We start from the raw sequence: 19,174 nt of genomic DNA, 5'->3' as shown, positions 1-19,174 counted from the left end.
CAGCCTGCTTAAAATAACCCTCCATGACCCCCTTTGTTTTATCCTGCTTAAAAATAAAGTCACAAAGGGAGCTATTTATTTTCATAATGCTAAAGGTGATGTTTGTTCTTTGATACTTTTAATTGTCCCTCAGGTTGTTTTAGAAGGGAAAATAATTTCTTTTTCTGCAGTGTATATCATTACCCTTGTGTTCATTCACTTTCTGTAGAATTGAATGTCTTGAAAGGACTAGAACTAAGATAAGTCTATCAGTCTTGGGGTTTTCATATTTGCAGTGTCACATGTGGACAGAACCCTGTGCTAAGCGTCTTCTTTTCTTTTGCAGAGAATAACAAGATCGGAAATGTACGTTGTCATGTGACTGGATCACATGGGGAAGCGCTTTATACAGACATCAGTTCCATGGTGTTAATTTGAAATGCCTTTAATGGCAGGCAAAAACCAGTCATTTCATTTTTGTAAATTACAGATTTTATCACAGAGTAACAAATGTTGCTGTAATTAAACTTCTGTTTTATATATATATACGTATACATATATGTATATATACATATATATATATATATTCTTTACTTTTTGTATCAGTAACCAGGCTCGCACACACAGGGTCTGCTGCCAAGTCGCAAACCACTCAGTAAAGGAAATAAAGAAAACGTATTTGTCATGTTGAAGAAGTGTTAGCCACAAAAGGCTGCTTACTTTTCCTTTTCCTTTTCCTTTTCGATTGTAAATAAATGACGTTCTGTATCAGTGTGCCTGAACCTTGCATATCCTTCATAGATACCCTGTAAGGCCCTCAGAAAGGCTGGCTGTGATGATGACGCTTGGGTACAATTTAGATGTCTATTTGGTGGCTCCCGTTAAAGACACATCAGTGTGAAATGTTCCTGTAGTCACTGTTTGTACTTGTGTGTTGTGGAAAAAAGACTTTTGGAAGGCATGGGGTTGCCAGTACCACAAAAACTGTGTTGTATATAATGTAAAGATTAAAATGGGGAAATAATGAGCATCTGTGAATAATGAGGTGTCATTTTTTTGATAATCTTGAATGGCAAATAACCCAATAGCCTGCGTACCAGAGACATCTGTGATTGTTCTATTACTTGAATAGTCTTGCAGTCCTTTTTTTTTTTTTTTTTAATGTTTACAATTATCCAGTTTTAGAAGAGAGAGACTTTAACGCCATTGCCTGGTTACTTGTTTTATGCTGTAATCTAGTTTATTTTATGTAAAATGTATATTGAATGCTTTCCTTTTTTATACCTGCCTTAAATAATTTGGCAATCAGAATTAAAAAGGTTTTTTTTTTTTATAACGGCTTCTTGTCTGACTCATGTTATTTCTAGACGGCCGATGGTGATTCTAATTTTCAAAGAAAGGCTTCTTATTACTATGAATATTCAATTCAAAAGATAATGTACGCACATACCGAGTTTTCTCATATGATACACAGGTATAACATCCAAGTGGTATATTTAATTCCGTGGACATGTGCATATCTATTGGGTGTTTACTCCACACATGGAGCATAATATTGGTACAAATCAGTAGTTCCAGATTTCTGTGATAGGAAATGATATTCCAAAGATGTAAGACTTGTGATGTGTGGACTGTAGAAAAGTTGGTCAGCCAGCCATTTATTTAACCTGTCACTGAGTTGTTTCATTAGCATATTTTATGCCACATGTACAGAATGAGCTTCCTTCCTGCCCCCCTCCCTCCCTTCGAATAAGCACTGAGCACCTCCTTTATCCCAGGCATTGTGTAGGTACTGGGATAGAGCCATGGACACAACAGATAAAACTTCCTGTCCTCATAAAAGTTGCATTTTCTATTAGGTGTGGTAAGCCTAATAAAATAATCCAGAGCGTGTTCGATGGTTGATCAACACTGTGGACAGAGAGCGTGGGAGTAGGTATTGGGAGCATACGAGGGGGGGCTGTCTGTGACTCTCTAGAGTGATGGGGGAAGCCTCACCACAGGAGACAGGAAAGCAAGCAGTCCTTGCCCAGATCTGGGGGGGAAGGCGTTGCAGCTGGAAGCAAAAGCAAAGCAGAAACCATGTAGTGTGCATGTGCTTCAGGCGTTTGGGCTGGTTGATCTCAGGGCTTCAATTCCAGCTGCCAGTTTCTTCTTTTACTGTCACGGCTAATGGCAGTTCTCTCACTTGGTGTTCTAAAACGTTCTTGACATTGACAAACTTTGTTCTTGGTATTCATTTGGTTAGCTCTCCTCCTTGGACACCTTAGCTTCGCAGACGAATAAATAGATCCCTGCAATCGAAGTAATCAAAGTGTTTTCTCTGCTTTTGGAAAATCGCCTTAAAAAAAAAAGTGTTACGTTTGCGGGTGCCTTACACATTTGTCCATGTTCTTAATAGATTTCTCCAGAAGAAGATTTTTCTCTGAATTTTCAGCTTGCCTGTCTTTTGAGTTTCATCCATGTGACTATTTCTGAGAACCTCGGTAGTGGTGGTTTTTCCTACCTATATGAAAATTTCACATACTGTTCATCATTTTTTAAAGTTATCAGATGTTTTCAGTTTGATGAGTCCTTGAATAGTCGATGTAATTTTTTCTCATGCTGTTTAAGCCAGTATGTTTCCTCCGTCAAGAATAGGGTTTAAAGTATGTCTGTTGATTGCCTACATACTGCTGCAATTCCAGAATAGACCAAACAATTCAGACCCAGGTCAGCTTACATCTTCTGCTGAAATCGCGTGTTCCTGTGGCGGCTGGGTGATGCTATGGATTCTGGATGGTTTTCCTGCCTTTAAAGCATCTTTAAAAAATTCCGTGAAAGCCAATCTTGCCTTGCAGGCGCAAAGTGACTGGGTGTGTGCAGAGGACACACCAATCAGCCTTTTAGATCACTACTAGTTAGGCGCCTAAGTGGATAGAGTGTAAGTAGGTGCATCTGACCATGCTTCGCTCTGCTACTGTGATAAACAGGAGTGCCCAGACGTGCAGAGAAATATATGGCCAAAAGCACAATGTGATTTGAATAGTCTCTCCCTCTAGGCTTTTACCGGAACATTATTCACGACTGGTTTACATTAATCACTAAATGAAGTTTTGTTTCTTCGCCCGAACTGTTATGGTGTTGTCTTTGCTTATGACAACATGAATTGCCCAAAGGCCAGGGTTTGTTTATATTATGTGTGCCGGTTCTCTAGCTGAGTACATAGTCAGTACTGAATGGTAAATTAAAGATTCCCAAAAGGCAGGCATACTTGGCTCCGTTATATTACTATGATGAATCTGCCATTAATACGGTTCTAATTGTTTTACTTTTATAGACATAAAATCAGTCCCCTTAGTGACTAATAATAGGGTTTATTGATTTTACTAAACATTATTCATTCCAGGCCTGCTCATATCAGCTTGTCCTGAACATATGCAAAAAGCCCGCCAGTGCTGACACAGTGCAAATTAACTTCCAGGAGAAATGGGAGTGAGGAGTTGTTTACAGCTGTGGTGCCATCGAATGCAGAATATTAAAAACCAGGTAACAGGCCCCATGGAGAACCATCGGCTCCTAGATGAGGATCTCCGCTGGCTTCCTCATGGAAGCTGGCCGGTGGCATCCAGTACCAGCCCTTCACACCGAGAGACTTAAAGGCTGGCCTTCTGTGTTCACACTGGCTGTGACCCGGATTTACTGTGGTTTGGGCCCAAGGGTCTGAGAGTAACCAGAATGAATAGCTCTGATTGATATGAGATAAAACAGCAGTTTCAATGATAATTACTGGTCATTTCATTCCCTCCCTGACTCTGGAAAAGAGACTAGACAGGCAAAGCCATTTATTATTGTTTGTCACCAAACGAGAGCCATCCATCCCCTGCTTCCTGCAGAAGCCTGAATCACAGTGTTGTTTACTTGCATGAACTTTACTTGCATGAAAGGAGTAGAGCCCACGGTTAGCAGGGCTTCTGGCATGGAATCTTTATTTTTCTAAACAAAAGCGCTCTCCAAAGCGGGGCTTCCTGGCCTCGGTGCGTCCTACTCCTAAAACCCAATTAGTGTTTCAGCATTGAGGACACTGAGGCACGAGGTAAAGTAACTCGAGGTCTAGGGGCTGGCTTTCTAACCACGGTACTCTCCTGCTTCAGAAAAGGGATCATGAAATCTCTCAAGTAATAAGATGAGCCAGCTTTCTTGGCTAAAGTCCGTATTACTTTCAGAGGGGGCAAATGAGGGAACTGTAGTCAGCGTCTCTAAGTTCTCGCTAAGATGAAACCCTGGTCCAGCCTTTCCCAGAGCCTGGGAGCAGCCCAGGCCCAGCATCCTGAGAGCTTGGAGGGTCCTCAGCTCATCGTTGGCCTAAGCTGCTGGAAGTTTTACTTTTTTCCTAGTGATCAGGATGGTCCTTGCTACCCCTGATAATCTGCATCATGAAGCTGGGAACCCAAAGCTCAGAATACGAGTTAGGTTTGGTGGGAAGCGGTGCTGGTGCACCAAATGCGGGAAATGGATTCTGAAAAGTTAAGTTAAAAAAAAAAAAAAAAAAAAGCGAAGCTATCCATGGGCACCTGGGTGACTGGGTGGGTGGAACATGGGGCTCTTGATCTCTTGGGGTTATGAGTTCAAGGCTCACAGGGAGCCTAGATCCTACTAAGGAAAAAAAAAAAAAACTAGAAAAGGAAGATGTTCAAACTACAACTTTAAATTCATTTCCCGTAACCAGATCTTTTCCAGTGCATTTTGTGTGTGCCAACGTGGCAGATGGAGATAGGTGAAACATTTTTTTGCAGAAAGTAAACATTTAAACTGTACCCTGATTTCTACAAACTTTAGTGGAATTACTTCTTTATGTTAATATAGTGGAAGCCTTAAAAAAAAAAAAAAAAAAAAAAAGAATGGCCTAGATTTCCCTTGGGCCCTGAAAGGACTTCATGCTGTGGGCAGGATACACTATTTGGTCAAAAAAATTCTTCCTAATAGAGATCATAGGTGGCTCAAGACTTCCTGAGCCTTGTGCAACCACCAGAGAACTATAGGTTAGAAAGAAAAGGTGGTCCCGTCTTCCCATCCCTCACCAGTGAGGATCACCCAACCACCCACCCCATCCTTCTAGATCAGATCCTGAATTTTCCAGGATTTATTTCTACAGTGATGATTGGCAGGTGGGGAAAGAGGGGTGTAATCCCCAGCCTGGCAGGGGTGACTTTTCAACCTGATTGGATGGAGAGGGCATCTCTAGCAGGGTTGGCTGTTGTAGGGTTGGAAGTTTTCTGCCACAGAAACCTTGACTCCAACTTCCTGAAGCCCCAAGGAAATATATTGTGTTCCATAGCATGAGGCTGAGAGCAGGGTGAGCTCCAGATGCAGTCCTCCACGCCCCTGGGTCTGCTTCTGGAATACTCTGCTTTGTACTCCCCTTTATCCCTCGTGTTAATGGCCTGGGGAGTTCCAGGGCCCCTGTCCAGAGACCTCCACATCTGGGGGACAGGAATGAGTCTTTCTGTGTCTCTTAGGAGCTTAATCCTCTTAACCTTTGACCTCCTCTTAACCTTTGACACTGGGGGGGTCACAGCAGCTGGTAGGAAGAAGGTAATGGAATGGCCCCCATCTCGTGCCCTTCTCTCAGTCTCTCCTGGCTCCAGGGTGAAGAGGGGTGCTTCTGGGAAGGCTGGAAAGCTCAGAGGTTCCATGTGCAGGTCTCCGAGTGGGTGAGGGGTGGGCTAGAGCTCCACCCAGCAGGTCTAGTGATTGGAAACATGTTGGGTGGGACTCAGCTCCTTCCAAAGAAGGAATTTTGAAAGTGGGTGAAGAGGAGAGGACGCAGAATCCTTTCAGGAAGTATTTCCTGGGTGCCCACTAAACGGCCAGGTGTTTCCTAGGGACACAGCGCCCAGCCTTTGTGCTCACAGCCCTTCTAAACAGAGGGGGGCATGGCCCTCCTCTCTGTGCATCAGCCCCCAGCAGGGCTGGGTCAAGCCGCCCCACAGACCTGCTGTTGCCTGCGAAGATGTGTGTGCACTCGAGCCCTCACCCTGGGGACCCTGCCACCAAAGCTCCTAAACCTTCAAGCCTGGTGTGCTCAGCCTCTGAAATCCACAGGTGCCTGGGTGTCTGCTGCCCCCAACCCTCCACCGTCCTCTCAGTGGTAACGATGCACATGCAATTAAAGATGTGTTTTATGACAAGTTTGGTGACCATATGGTCTGGGGGCTGAAGCAGGATCAGTCACGGAAGGGCCCCCAACAGGCAGCTCCAGGAGGCCCTCTGCCCGGTGGTGCTGCAAGCTCAGTCAGCAGGCTGCTGGGGAGGGTGGCAGATGACAGGCCCGGAGGTAGGAAGCGTCAGTGACTCATTTCTGCCCCTTGCTTGGAGGCTGCCATAGTCAGCAGCAGAGTCAGAGGCAAAAAAATGCCACATGGCCAGGGGAAGTCCCGGGGCCCCTTAGTGCCCAGCCTGTATGTGGTTTCTATCTTGAGAGTCCCCTTGCTGTGGCAGTGCAGCTTCTGGAAGCCCCACATGGCAGTCCAGGGAGTCCAGGAGCGTTCCCAGCCTGCCTCTGGAGGTTGAGGTGGGCCAGGAGCACGTTGGTGACCAAGGAGCATCCCCCAAGATCAGCCCAGAGGGACTTCCATCTCATGGTCTGGTGGTGGAAACTGATGACTGGCACTTATTTTATTTTAAAGATTTTATCCATTTATTCATGAGAGACACAGAGAGGGGTAGAGACACAGGCAGAGGGAGAAGCAGGCTCCCTGGAGGAGCCCGATGCAGGACTTGATCCCAGGACCCCGGGATCATGACCTGAGCCCAAGGCAGGCGCTCAACCACTGAGCCACGCGGGCGTCCCGATGACGGGCATGTAAGAGGAATGCAGGCCGCTCCTGGAAGGCCAGTGTCTCCACAGGGCCCGCTCCGTGGGGCGGCGCTGGGGGCCTCTGCGTCTCCTTCGGGAGGCCTCGCAGGCTCACTCGAGCACTTGACTTGGCCGAGGACTTCTTAGTTGTCAATAGCATAGCAGAGACCTCTTCAAACAAACAAGTAAAATAGGTAGATTCAGGGGCGCCTGGGTGGCTCAGCAGTTGAGCATCTGCCTTGGGCTCCGGGTGTGATCCTGGGGTCCCGGGATCGAGTCCCATATTGGGCTCCCCACAGGGAGCCTGCTTCTCCCTCTGCCTGTGTCTCTGCCTCTCTCTGTGTCTCTCATGAATAAATAAAAAAATCTTAAAAACGAAATAGGCAGATTCGGAGTGGGGCAGACTGGTCGTCCCGGAGCACGGGCAGGAGGTGGGGATGAGCTCCAAGGGGGCAGGCACCAGAGGTCCCCGGTCCTTCCTTGGCCGCCCTGCCCTCCCCGCCCCTGTGCTGCTCCCCGAGGCTGCTCGCTGTCTGCTCCCTGGTGCGGATGCTCTGAACGCGAGGCGTCACTGGCTGCCCGTATTCCCAGCTCTCCGTCCTCAGTCCAGGTTCCCGGGAGAGCAGGGTCAGCGGTCCCCCGCGGCCGGAGGAGCTGGGGCTCCGGGTCAACCTGCCCCCCGAGGGGGCGGGGGGGGGGCAGTTGCTCTGCGGGCTCCTGGGTTCTGCTTCCTGGGGCCAGCCCCGCACCCCTGCCGTCCTCGCCTGCGTCCAGGGGGCACCGATGGCCGGGACAGAGACCCATTCAAACCAGCTCAGTTACCAAGAGGGTCTGTTGAAAGCTTACAAGTCGGTCTCGTAATGTCCAAGGACAGGGAAGCAATTGGCAGGTCACGGTGACGGTGTCTAGAAAACGCCTCATCTCTCTTGAGTTGACACTCACGGTCTCTTACCCTTGCTTCTTTTGGTGCCACTGTCCCCTTTTCCTGCCTCGGTTGACAGACAAGCTGATGCTACCTCCTCCTGGCTCCCCCACTCCTGTTATTAAGTACAGCTGGGGGCAGCCCCGGGGGGCTCAGCGGTTTAGGACCGCCTTCAGCCCAGGACGTGATCTTGGGGTCCCAGGATCGAGTCCCACGTCGGGCTCCCTGTGTGGAGCCTGCTTCTCCCCCTGCCTGTGTCTCTGCCTCTCTCTCTCTCTGTGTCTCTCATGAATAAATAAATAAAATCTTTAAAAATAAATGAACAAATACATACATACATACAGCTGGGGATGGTCACGGAGTGCGCTCTGGCCCATTTCTCACCATCTTTCACCAACTTGGCCTTTTGCTTCTCACTCCAAATCCTATGCCAGGTGAGGTGGATTTCTGTCCCTGTCATATCCTGGTGTGGCTGGCCAGACTTGGAAGAGGAGGGACAGAATCCTAGAGCTTAGGACTGTCCCTCCTAGAAGTGTCCATAAGGCAGATTCTCAGAGTGGAGGTCAGCGGGTGGCATCTCTCCTGTATCCCACATGACATTCCCTCACTCATCCGACAAGTATGTATTGAGTGCCTGCACGCTCATGCAATTTATGTTCTCCTAGGAGAAGGTGACCCCCCAAAATATGCGAGTTAATAAGTAACATGTCAGGCGGTGGTGAACCATGTAGAGACAGGCAAAAGTAGAGCCAAGAGGATAGGGACTACTTAGCATGTGGAAGAGGAAATTCCCATTTTTGTGGTATTCTATACATGTAATTAAAACTCCTTATACCCTTGGAATTGCTGGTGTGCCTGGGCGGCTCAGCTGGTTTAGCATCCGAGCAAGTCTTGATCTTGGCTCAGCGTCGTGAGATCGATCCCCATGCAGGGCTCCGCATCTAGCAGGGAATCTGGTTGAAGATTCCCTTTCTTCCTCTCCCTCTGTCCCTCCCCCATCCCTATAAATCTTTAACACAAGCAAACCAAGCACGACCCTTGAAATTGCCTGAATGATGGGAGTGTATTTTGTTATTCATAAGGAGCCCCTGTGACCACACCCAAATGTACAGCAGTGAGGTGACTCTTTGCAGCTTCTCAATAGCTTCCAGTTAGGGCTGGTTGCAGAGGAGGCAACCGTGTGATCAGAGGGTGGAACTCTTAGAGGGACAAGGACTGGAGACGGAGTTCAATCACCAATGGCCAATGATTTGATGATGCATGACTATGTAATGAAATTTTGATAAAAGCACTTCCATAGGGAGGGTCGAGGAACTTCCAGGTTGGTGAACACTCTGATGCGCTGGGAGGGTGACATGCCTGGAGAGGACATGGACGCTCTGAACCATGCCTTGTCCTGTGCTTCTCTTCCATTTAGTTGTTCCTGGGTTTTATCCTTACAATTAAACTATAACCGTAAGCATGCTTTTCTAAGCATACTTGAAATTGCCTGAGTGATGGGAGTGTATTTTATTATTCATATGGTTTTCTAAGTTCTAGAAGTCATTCTAACAAATCATCAAACTGGAGGAGGGTTCTGGGAACCCCTAGATTTATTGTTGTCTGTGCAGAAGCGCAGGTAGCTTGAGGACCCCATTTGTACCTGGCATCTGAAGTGGGGGCAGTCTTCATTTAAGAGACTGAATCCTTAACCTGTGGGGTCTTTGCTAACAAGACAGTGTCAGAATTGAACTGAATCATAGGACACCTGTCTCACTTGGTGTCAGAGAACTGGAGAATTGTTAGAAAATGATGCAGTTTTATATGGGGGAGGTGTTCAGAAAATAGACACCCAAAGGAGTTGAGGGAACAAATCATATAGATGTCTGAAGAATAGCATTTCAGGAAGAGAAAAGAGCAAGCGCAAAGGTCCTGAGGTAGGAGCGCATTTGGAATATTTAAGGGAGAGGAAGAAGAGTGTGACTAGAGCACAGGTGAGGAGTCCATGGTAGATAAGCTGTGTGTTGACACAGTCTTACAATGGTAGCCCCCACGTACCCGGCCAGGCAAGCTGTCCCATGGTTGTGAGACAGAAAGCACACAGATTGAAGATGCACAAATTGCACAGTGAATTGAACCGATGTAAACTGATGAATAGAGTTTGAAGCCTGTGGAAATAAATGGGGTGGATTAATACACTGGCCAGGGCCCAGGCAGATGGAAGGGCCACACCTCCTGAGTTCTGTGTTGTACATACGCTTCTGTCTTGTTTATCTCTGTGGTGCATCAGCCTTCCCCACGATCTTGTGGTTCGGAGGACTAGACATGAGGATGATGAAGACAGGAAATGCCTGGAGTCAACACAGGCTGATGGGCAGCTACGGGCTTCATTTGCTCGGCAGTAACGGGGGTTAGGGAGAGCTTTGCGTGAGTGTCATCAATGAGTGGCTGAAGTAAGGCCTCCTGGATACTGAGTGCCTCTCGTCCTCATCTATATTTAGGACATAATGAATATTCAGTGCTTTGTGTGTCTCACGTATATTTAGCGATCATGAATATTTAGTATTTACTTGCTTCTTCCATTTCCTTTCTATCGAGGTTCACACATACATGCTCTATTTGCTTTATCTGTCTTAACCTGTCTCCCAGGTAAATAATTTAATTATCTGTGCTTTACACACCTAATGATTTGCATCAATCACTTTTGTTTTGTCTTGAGTTGAATATTCTCAGTGTGGCAGAGGCATATAACACGAGGCCCGGGAGAGGGATGCCGAGTGGTGGCATAGCATCAGTGTTAGAAGCCATTGCAAGGACTTAATTTTTACTCTGAAGGGGACGTACGAGCTGTCTGTTTAGATGAGCCTAAAACTTCATCACCTGAATGGGAGATTTTAGGAAAGGCAAGAGGTGGGCGCAATTATAGAAGCAGGTGCCCGCAGATTCTTTGCAGAGGGATGTCCTTATAAAAAGGTCCTGAGAATGTGGGTCCCCCAGACTGCGGTATAGATATTAATTTTGCTCATTTGCCTACCAGCTGTTTCAGTCTTGTGGCGAGGGGGCAACAGTCCACGGGATGAGGCAGTCGCCCCATGATGTGAAGGGAGGGGCCGGGCACAGATGCAGCCAGCGCTGGGAGAAAGTTTAATGGGAGAAGTTTGCGAGGTGGGAGGTAACATGGTACCTTTAAGGCTGAGAGGCACTGCTGTTTTTAGCCTCTCATTCAATCTTTGCAATAAGCTTGACTTGCCTCCTGAAGATGCCCTATTGTATATGCCTTCCATACTTTTTCCCATTTGAATGAATTTTCAATGATACTATATTAATCACCCTATTTCTGTGATTTGGGTTAGCTGGGGCAGAAAAGTAACACATTTAACTTTTTTGATAAAAGTTTTGCACTGCGTTCATAAAGCAAAAGGATACAGCGATTTCAGTGGACATATAACCCTAAAAAATCCACTGAAGCTCTACAGAAGAAATGATTTAAAAATGTCTTTGTGGAATATAATTGATTTCACTTTTTTTTTAGGAGTCTGTCTTGTTGAGAGAATTTGCGGGGTATTCCTTTCTCATGTTCCTATAACACAGCATTAACAAGTGTGTGTTATTTAAACTGCAGATTATGTTTCTTAAAGAAATATATATTATAAAACCTATGGAATGGCTACAGTGCACTATTAATATTTCTGAAAAAATTAATGGGTGGAAACATACAAGTCTTTTTATCTTCATCTCTAGTGAAATATTGCTTAATCAGCACAGGTTGTGTGTTAGTATCATAAACATGTCTTGACACACTGATTGAGCATATGAGAGCAAATAGCCTGCAATCCAGGAGAACTCCTTAAAAACCAGTTAAATTCTAGAAGAATCAACCATTTAGTGGAAGTATCATAGCACCAGAAGAAAACACAGGTGATTTTTTTTCTGGTTTCAGGGCTGGGAGTGATGTTTCTGTACATAGTGTCAGATTCAGAAACCGAGGAAAAGATGGGTAATTTGACTACATTAAAGAATTTAAAATTGCATTTGGGGAAGAACACCATGAATAAAGTCAGATAACACACAGGAAACTGAGGGAAATATTTGCAAAATTGACCGCAGGCAATAGGCCAATTTTTATACTGAAATTGTTTTTTTAAAAGTATTGAGCCAGCAGCCTCATGGAAAGGAGGGATGAAGGATACAAACAAACCAGTTAACAGGAAAGGACCACAATGAGGGACAGAAATATAGAAAGGTGTTCATACAGTGAGTGAAAGGACAATGGACTTCTTTTCACCTATTAGGACGACCAAGGTTAAAGACTGGGTGAGGGTGTGGCTCAGAGGTGCTACGTTATTAGCGAGAAATATGCGTGTGACAGATTTGGCACTGTTTGTCAAAAATATAAACATACATAGGAATTTCCTTTTTGGGAGTTTAGCCTCCCAGCTTTTCTCACTCAGTTACACAAAGACTACAAAAATGTTCACTGCATCATTCTGAACAACCCAGAGCTACTGAAATGTCCCTCAGTGGGGTCTAGTGAGGGCAGAGCCACAGTATGCTGCCTTGGAAAGAGAAGTGTTTATGTATTCACACGATAGGGTGGCCGCAGCATGTGGCTTGTGTGTGTACACATGTGTGCTTGTGTTCTATATTTGTATTCGTATAGACATCCTGGAAAGCGTGGTTCTCAAATTCTTTTCGGTGGTTACCTGCCATGAATTGGGAGTGGGGGGTAGCCAAGAGGACGAAGGGGCTTTGTTTTTAGCATCATTGTAAACTGTTTGATTTTTAAAACGAGGGACACAAATCACTTTCAAAATAAAATGTCATTTCTCTCACCAAGAATATGTAGCATGATATCTCTTATTTTCGTTTCTCTTGCTATCTTACTTCCTCTTTGTCATTCATCTCTATTTAATATATATACATTAAATTAAGGGAGAATGTTTATTAGCTGGTTCTAGAATCTCTCACAATGATGTTAACTGGCTTGAAATTTATTATGTGAAGTTTGTCCTTGGCTATTTGTGTATAGTGTTTTATTTTAGCATAACATCGTATGCATACCGTTACATGCTTAATGAGGAAAGCGCCTGAATGGAGTAGCAAACAAATAAGTGTCTTTATTAAGAATAGGTTGGGGATGCCTGGGTGGCTCAGTGGATTAAGCATCTGACTCTTGGTTTTGCCTCAGGTCATGATCTCAGGGTTGTGAGATCCAGCCCCTCCAGCTTCATGCTGAGTGGGGAGTCAGCTTGAGATTCTCTCTCCCTCTGCCTCTACCCCTCCTCCCTCCTGCACTTGCTGTCTCTCTCTCAAATAAGTAAATCTTCAAAATTAAAAAAAAAAAAAAAAAAAAACAACCCTGCCAGATTCAGTAACCCTCTTATTGGTGCTTAATATTTTGGAGCTAAAAATAGACCATACCAGTTGTAAAAAGGTCTATCTTAAAATTCTTTTAATACACATTTTTTTCACATTTTGAAATTATAGAGTTTCATCTTTTTAAGAGATCCAGTTGTGGTGAGCATTGAGGAGTTGGCAGTGGACTCATCTGCATTGTGGTTGGCATTTTTAAAAGGGCACTTCGGAGACCTTGGAGACAGGGGACATATAGTGGCTTAGATGCATAGTAAGAATTGGGTATAGTAAGGAGTTAAGGTTAGCTAATGCCCAAAATAGGTCTTCCTTTCCCCCCACCCCTGCTTATCATCTGTAGACAAGCAGAACCTAAGAGGACCAGGAGCTGTAAGCATGCTTAGGATATACTCATATACTCCTATATATTTCTTTTTTTTAATGATTTTATTTATTTATTCATGAGAGACAGAGAGAGAGAGAGAGAGAGAGGCAGAGACACAGGCAGAGGGAGAAGCAGGCTCCATGCAGGGAGCCTGACGTGGGACTCGATCCCAGGTCTCCAGGATCACACCCTGGGCTGAAGGCAGCACTAAACCCCTGAGCCACCTGGGCTGCCCACTCCTATATATTTCTATGTCAATAGAGGCAAGCCTCCATTTTTAAAATTTTGCTTATGCCTGGAGAAATCTTTGCCTATCCTTTGATTTCAAGCTTTCTGAATCATTTGTTTTAGATATGTCTCTTTTATGCAGACTAGAGATAAATTTCTCCGTAAAATATGATCTGAAAATCTATTTCTTTTCATAGTGAAGTTTATCCCAGTTTTATTTATGGCTATGAAAGATTTGTTTGTTTATGTGCTGTCATGTTATTTTATTTTTTGCTTATTTTTAACATTGCCATTCTTTTAGTATTTGAGAAGGTTTGTATTTCTGTACAAGTATTTTGTATTTTTGTGTAAATATTTTATTCAACTCTAAAAAAAAATATTTTATTCAACTCTATTGTACCATAGAAAGGCATGATTACTTCATACAATGGTATATATAATAGAATGACCTCAAATATTATCATCAGGGATGCCTGGGTAGCTCAGCAGTTGAGCATCTGCCCTTGGCTCAGGTCATGATCCTGGGGTCCTCAGATCAAGTCCTGCATTGGGATCCCTGCATGGAGCCTGCTTCTCCCTCTGCCTGTGTCTCTGCCTCTCTTTTTCTCTGTGTCTCTTATGAATAAATAAATAAAATATTTTTTTAAATACTATCATTAGTAATAAAATTAGCTTATGTTCTCTTCTTTCTCCATAAATATACTCCTTCCTTCAACTTTATTGTGTTTTTATTGCCATTTTAATAGTATTATGTCTTCAATTCTGCCTATTTTAAATAACATTCTTCTGTGCTCATTTAATTCCTACCATTTATTTATTTATTTATTTATTTATTTATTTATTATTTATTTATTTCTAAAAACATGTTATATAAAAACATTTTCTGTACTTAAAAAGAATTGTACATGATTTGATCTTTTTGCCTAGCTATCCAGGGGATTATTTTTTATCTTAAAATCCCAGTTAATTTATTAGAGTGTGTCTCAACGTTGGTTGTTCTGGTTTAATTTCCCTGATACACCATATGCTGTTTGAATGTGTAGATACAAATCTTCATTGATTTGAGGCTAGTTTTCTTACTGAGTGTTTAAAAATACTTACTCTGCTTTATTTTCCTTTCTTGAGAATTCCAATTATCTGTAGGTGGGTTACCATTGACTTTGTATCTCTGTTAGATACATTTTAGCTTTTATAATTGTTGTCATCTTCCTAATTCTTTAAAAATATTTCTATCTACCTCATTTAATTAGCTGATTTCATTTCTAGTTTTAATATTCCTTTTTGGGTTTTCTGCAGTGTCTATTTTCCCCTCTGCTCCTTTCATTAAAAATAATAATAGTAATTTCCCAAATTTCTTTCTCTTGCATTTCTTTCCCAAGTTCTGCTATATCTATTTTATTCTGTCTGGTATTTGTTCTTCCCTGCTCTGTGTTCTTATAATTTTATTTTTTAAGCCTTCCTCTACGTAGATAATTGTTTTATTAGTAATTTTAACATATCACAGTAAAATTGGTGATTCCAGATGTCACCTACCTTATGGCAATATTTTTGAGTGTGTGTGTGTGTGTGTGTGTGTGTGTGTTTAATCTATTGCTAGATTTTGATGCTTTAAATTTTTTTCAGCCTCATGCTAATTACGTTCCACGTGATTGATTGGGGTAGATTTTCCTGGACCATCTATTTATAGGATAGTAAGGGTGGGAAGTAGGGCAAGATGAAATTCTAGGCTTTGTGACTTAAAATCCTTTCCTTCCCTGCCTTAGAGGCATTTTGCTTCAATGTGGCATCTCTGTGCTGTGCACTTGGCTTCCTGTTCCTCTCTGAACCACGTGATGTGATCTCAGCTCTGTTAAATTTTAATCATCTTGAAGCCAACTTCTCTTTTGTCTTTCACTTTTTAGTGGATCTCTTTCAGTCTTAGTGTATTAGTGCTGATGTTTGTTGGAACCTGCTGCTCCCCGGTTCCCTTCGCCCCTCTGTGAGCAGGGGGGCTCTCTACTGCTTCCAGAATAGCTTCTTTTGGGGCTTTGCTTGATCCCAGCTGTTGGAGGCAACATGAACAATAAGTTTGTAGTGTGCTTGGTATCCAAGTTTTACAGGGATATTTCTTTTTCATTGACCTGATTGTTCAGTCTGGTTTCTAGGAAGAAAAGAGAGATTCTGAACCAAACTCTCTTTAAGTTTACATCAGAAACTTATTTCATTCTCATATTTTAAACATGTTTATTTCTATTGTGTCATTTTTTTTCATTGCATAGATCGTATATAACTACATGAGTATTTTAAGAATTATTTTAAGTTGAACAGAAGAAAAAAGGAAATAAAGTCTCCCTTAATGCCTCTTCTCAAACTAAAAAAAAAAAAGAAAAAAACAACTCTGTCACTGGTCAGTATATGTCTTTCTAGAGATTTCTCTGTATGTATGAAATTGATATTATATATTTTTGAAATTCATATATTTAGGGGCACCTCTGTGACTCAGTAGGTAAAACGTCTTGACTCTTGATTTTGGCTCAGGTTATGATCTCAGGGTTGGGAGACCAGTTCTGTGTTGGACTCCTTGCTCGCCTTGGAGTACACTTGAGTTTCTCTCTCCCTCTCCCTGTGCCCCTCCTGCTGCTTGAACATGCATGTGTGTGTGTGTGTGCGCGCTCTCTCTCTGTTTTTAAAAAAAGAAGTTCATACCTTTAATCTTGACATTTGTGAGTGCTCAGTTTTTTGTTTTTTTTTTTTTTCTGGTTTCCTTTTCCTTATCTTATGCTGCCATTAACCTCATTCTTACTCCATGGCTGCAGAACCTGTTGATAAATTGTTAGAAGGATTATTTATTGGTGTTGATTTAGAGCAGTTCTGCCTCCCTGCAAGGACAGAATATTCGACAAAAGTTGACTGTTCCCATAGTGGCGATTTTGCTACTTCTTTCAGGTGAGCTTTCATTTAAACTCTTTCCCAAAATCTGAAAACAACGCCTGAAGTTCTGTTCCGCCCCCACACCCCTTCTCTCTCTCTCTCTCCTTCCTCTGTATTTCTGGCAGATTCTAAGATCATTTTTCACAAACACAGGACAGGACCTCTCTCTGGGAAGATGATTCTGGAGCAATACTACATGGTTGTTTTTTTCTAACAGTGTCTTTTATGCCCTTGATGTGCAGTTTACTTTTTTTAAAATTATGAAATGAAAAAAAAAATAAAATAAAATTATGAAATGACTTTAATTTAAATATCCAAATTCACGTTTCTGAGACAAGACTTCATGAAATGCTTTGTTTTGAGTATTCACTTAATGTTTCGGCAGTTTCTCTTTCTGATTGTAACCATGAAAAAGTTTGCCTTATTACATGTATTTTTTCCTCCTTACTAGTCATTACAGAGGGTCCTGTATGAAATAAGATTAAAGAAAGGGTTTATTTTTGGCAGTCTTTATCTTCAAGCTGAGTCCTTAAGTTAGACTCATGGACACAGCCTAACCTCGGAACACTCATTCTTTTGTGCCAAATAAAGGACAGACATCACTCTTGTGGCTGCTCGGTTAGTCATCCGATTGAAAGGCCGATCCTGGACAATCTATCATTTGGACAAAATAGTCATTTGGTACAGTTTGGGTTTTTAGAGTTTATTCATCCACAACGAGGATAAAGAATAGCTGCATAAGGGGAATTCTTCACAAACAGATTTGCTTGAGAGAGAAAAAGAAAATGAAAGAAAATGAAAACCCAAAATCGTTGCCCTCAGGAGAAGCAGATGCTTCTAAAGTGTCTTTTACTGCAAAAAGGTTTTTGGGTTTCCACATTATCATCAAGGCTCTGGAGGTGCAGGAACCTTCCTGAAATAAGTGGCAGCATTTTGCATTACATGGCCATATAGGTGTTTTTTTTGGAAGAAAACATCTTTAGTTTTAGTTAGATTCCAAGGATAGAAATGAATGAAGTTTAAGAAATATGACTAATACCAATAGTTTGCTACTATTTTGTTTCTCCATCTTGTGGTCATTTTTTGTTCCCACCTGGCATCTGTTTCCCTGCTCTTTGACGCTCTCCCCGTGTCCACTGGGGGACTCTGTCCTGGGCTCTCACCCAGGGGCTGCAGGCTGGGTCCCCTACACCTGCTCTGGGAGCGTTCAGGCTCAAGTGTGGTTGGTCAGCGCATTCTACCCTCCTGGCCACAGGGAGTGAGTGGTTCAGGAGTGGGCCAGTGAGTCACTAGGGACCTGAGAAATTTCCATCTGAGAATTTGCTGGAACTGCAGAGAAGTTGCTGAGCAGATAGACTGGAACTCTCGGTCTGATGGACCATCTGTGTAGTGAAGGCTTTTCTTGCAAGCAAAGCCGACAGGAAATAGAGCTGAGTGAAAAGGTGACAGGAGAACCTCATGATACCTCCGGGAGCCCCTGGAGTGTGTCTACAGGGGTCCTCCTTCCAGACTTTTTCACCTCTCTGAGCCAATCATCACCCCTCCCACACTTCTTCATTTGTTGGTGAACTGAAATGTGTTTGAGTTGGGAATTTGTCACTTGAGTGACCAAGAGTCTTGTCTGATATCTCTCCTCCATGAGTACATATGTGTTTCTTTTGTTCTTTTTTTTTTTTTTAATTTAAGATTTATTTATCTGACAGAGAGAGCACAGGCAGGAGGAACAGCAGAGAGAGGGAGAGGGAGAAGCAGGCTCCCAACTAAGCAGGGTTCCTGACACGGGGCTCGATCCCAGGACCCCGGGATCATGGCCCGGGCTGAAGGCAGATGCCCAATCGACTGAGCCACCCAGGTACCCCTACATACGTATTTCTATATCATTTCTGAATATTCCGGGAATAGCCTTTGTACAAGTGGCTGTGCATGGCCATATACAACAATTTATGCGATGAATGTACTTGACCATTTTGCATATATATAAGTCTGCTGAGCTTTTTTAAAGACAACTCTTTGGTTTTCTAGCATGTAGTGTAGCTTACATTTTCTTCTTGGCCTACCAGGTTTTGCTCCTGAAAAAAAAAAATGTTTTCCTGCCCAAAATGACTTTCATGTTCGTTGGGCTTCATCTGATACTTCTACTAGGCCCTGTGGGTTCCCCCTTTCCTGTACCTTAAGGCCCCAAGAAGAGAGTGGAAGAAATCAGACAAACGAGGGCACCCAGCTGTGGCCACAGGATCATTCTTATTGTTGCATTTGGCAACAAGGAAGGGTGCCCATCATTGTCATGGACTCTGACATTCGGACAGAAAACAAAGAATCATTTTGAAAAATCTTATAGTGCTGACATAGTGGGTTCTCTTATCAAAGGTACCATCCCAACAAAGCTGGAAAAATTCTTAGAGATGCTCAAGTGCTTTTTCAGTTTCTGCAAAAAAATCAATACCGTCTTCACCCTAATGTTAGCTTGCATAAAATAGGGACTGCGGATACATTCCTTTTTAGTCCTTATGTAAAAACGCTCATCTTAATCGTCCACCGGGTCCTAATTGTTTCCCCTCCCCTCTCATGGCAAGAGTAATGA

General features: G+C 43.3%; 1 protein-coding gene across 7 annotated transcripts in view; it reads left to right on the top strand.

The window, feature by feature from the left end:
* Positions 1–1,310, top strand: part of ZNF608 (zinc finger protein 608) — a 111,251-nt gene extending 109,941 nt beyond the window's left edge. For 4 of the 7 annotated variants that reach the window (XM_038551999.1, XM_038551998.1, XM_038552001.1 and 1 more), the window contains exon 9: positions 326–1,006. In XM_038551999.1, coding sequence (XP_038407927.1) covers positions 326–332 — 7 coding nt within the window. In that variant the 3' untranslated portion in view covers positions 333–1,006. Of the gene's footprint in view, positions 1–325 lie in introns of all 7 variants that reach the window. The other 3 variants (XM_038551995.1, XM_038551996.1, XM_038551994.1) reach the window with 1 other exon arrangement.
* The last annotated feature ends 17,864 nt before the right edge of the window (positions 1,311–19,174 follow it).

This window comes from Canis lupus, chromosome 11 (assembly GCF_011100685.1).
Source record: "Canis lupus familiaris isolate Mischka breed German Shepherd chromosome 11, alternate assembly UU_Cfam_GSD_1.0, whole genome shotgun sequence".
Classification (NCBI taxonomy): Eukaryota; Metazoa; Chordata; class Mammalia; order Carnivora; family Canidae; genus Canis; species Canis lupus.
Note: the sequence above shows the minus strand (reverse complement) of the source record. Positions and strands in the feature narration are given on the sequence as shown.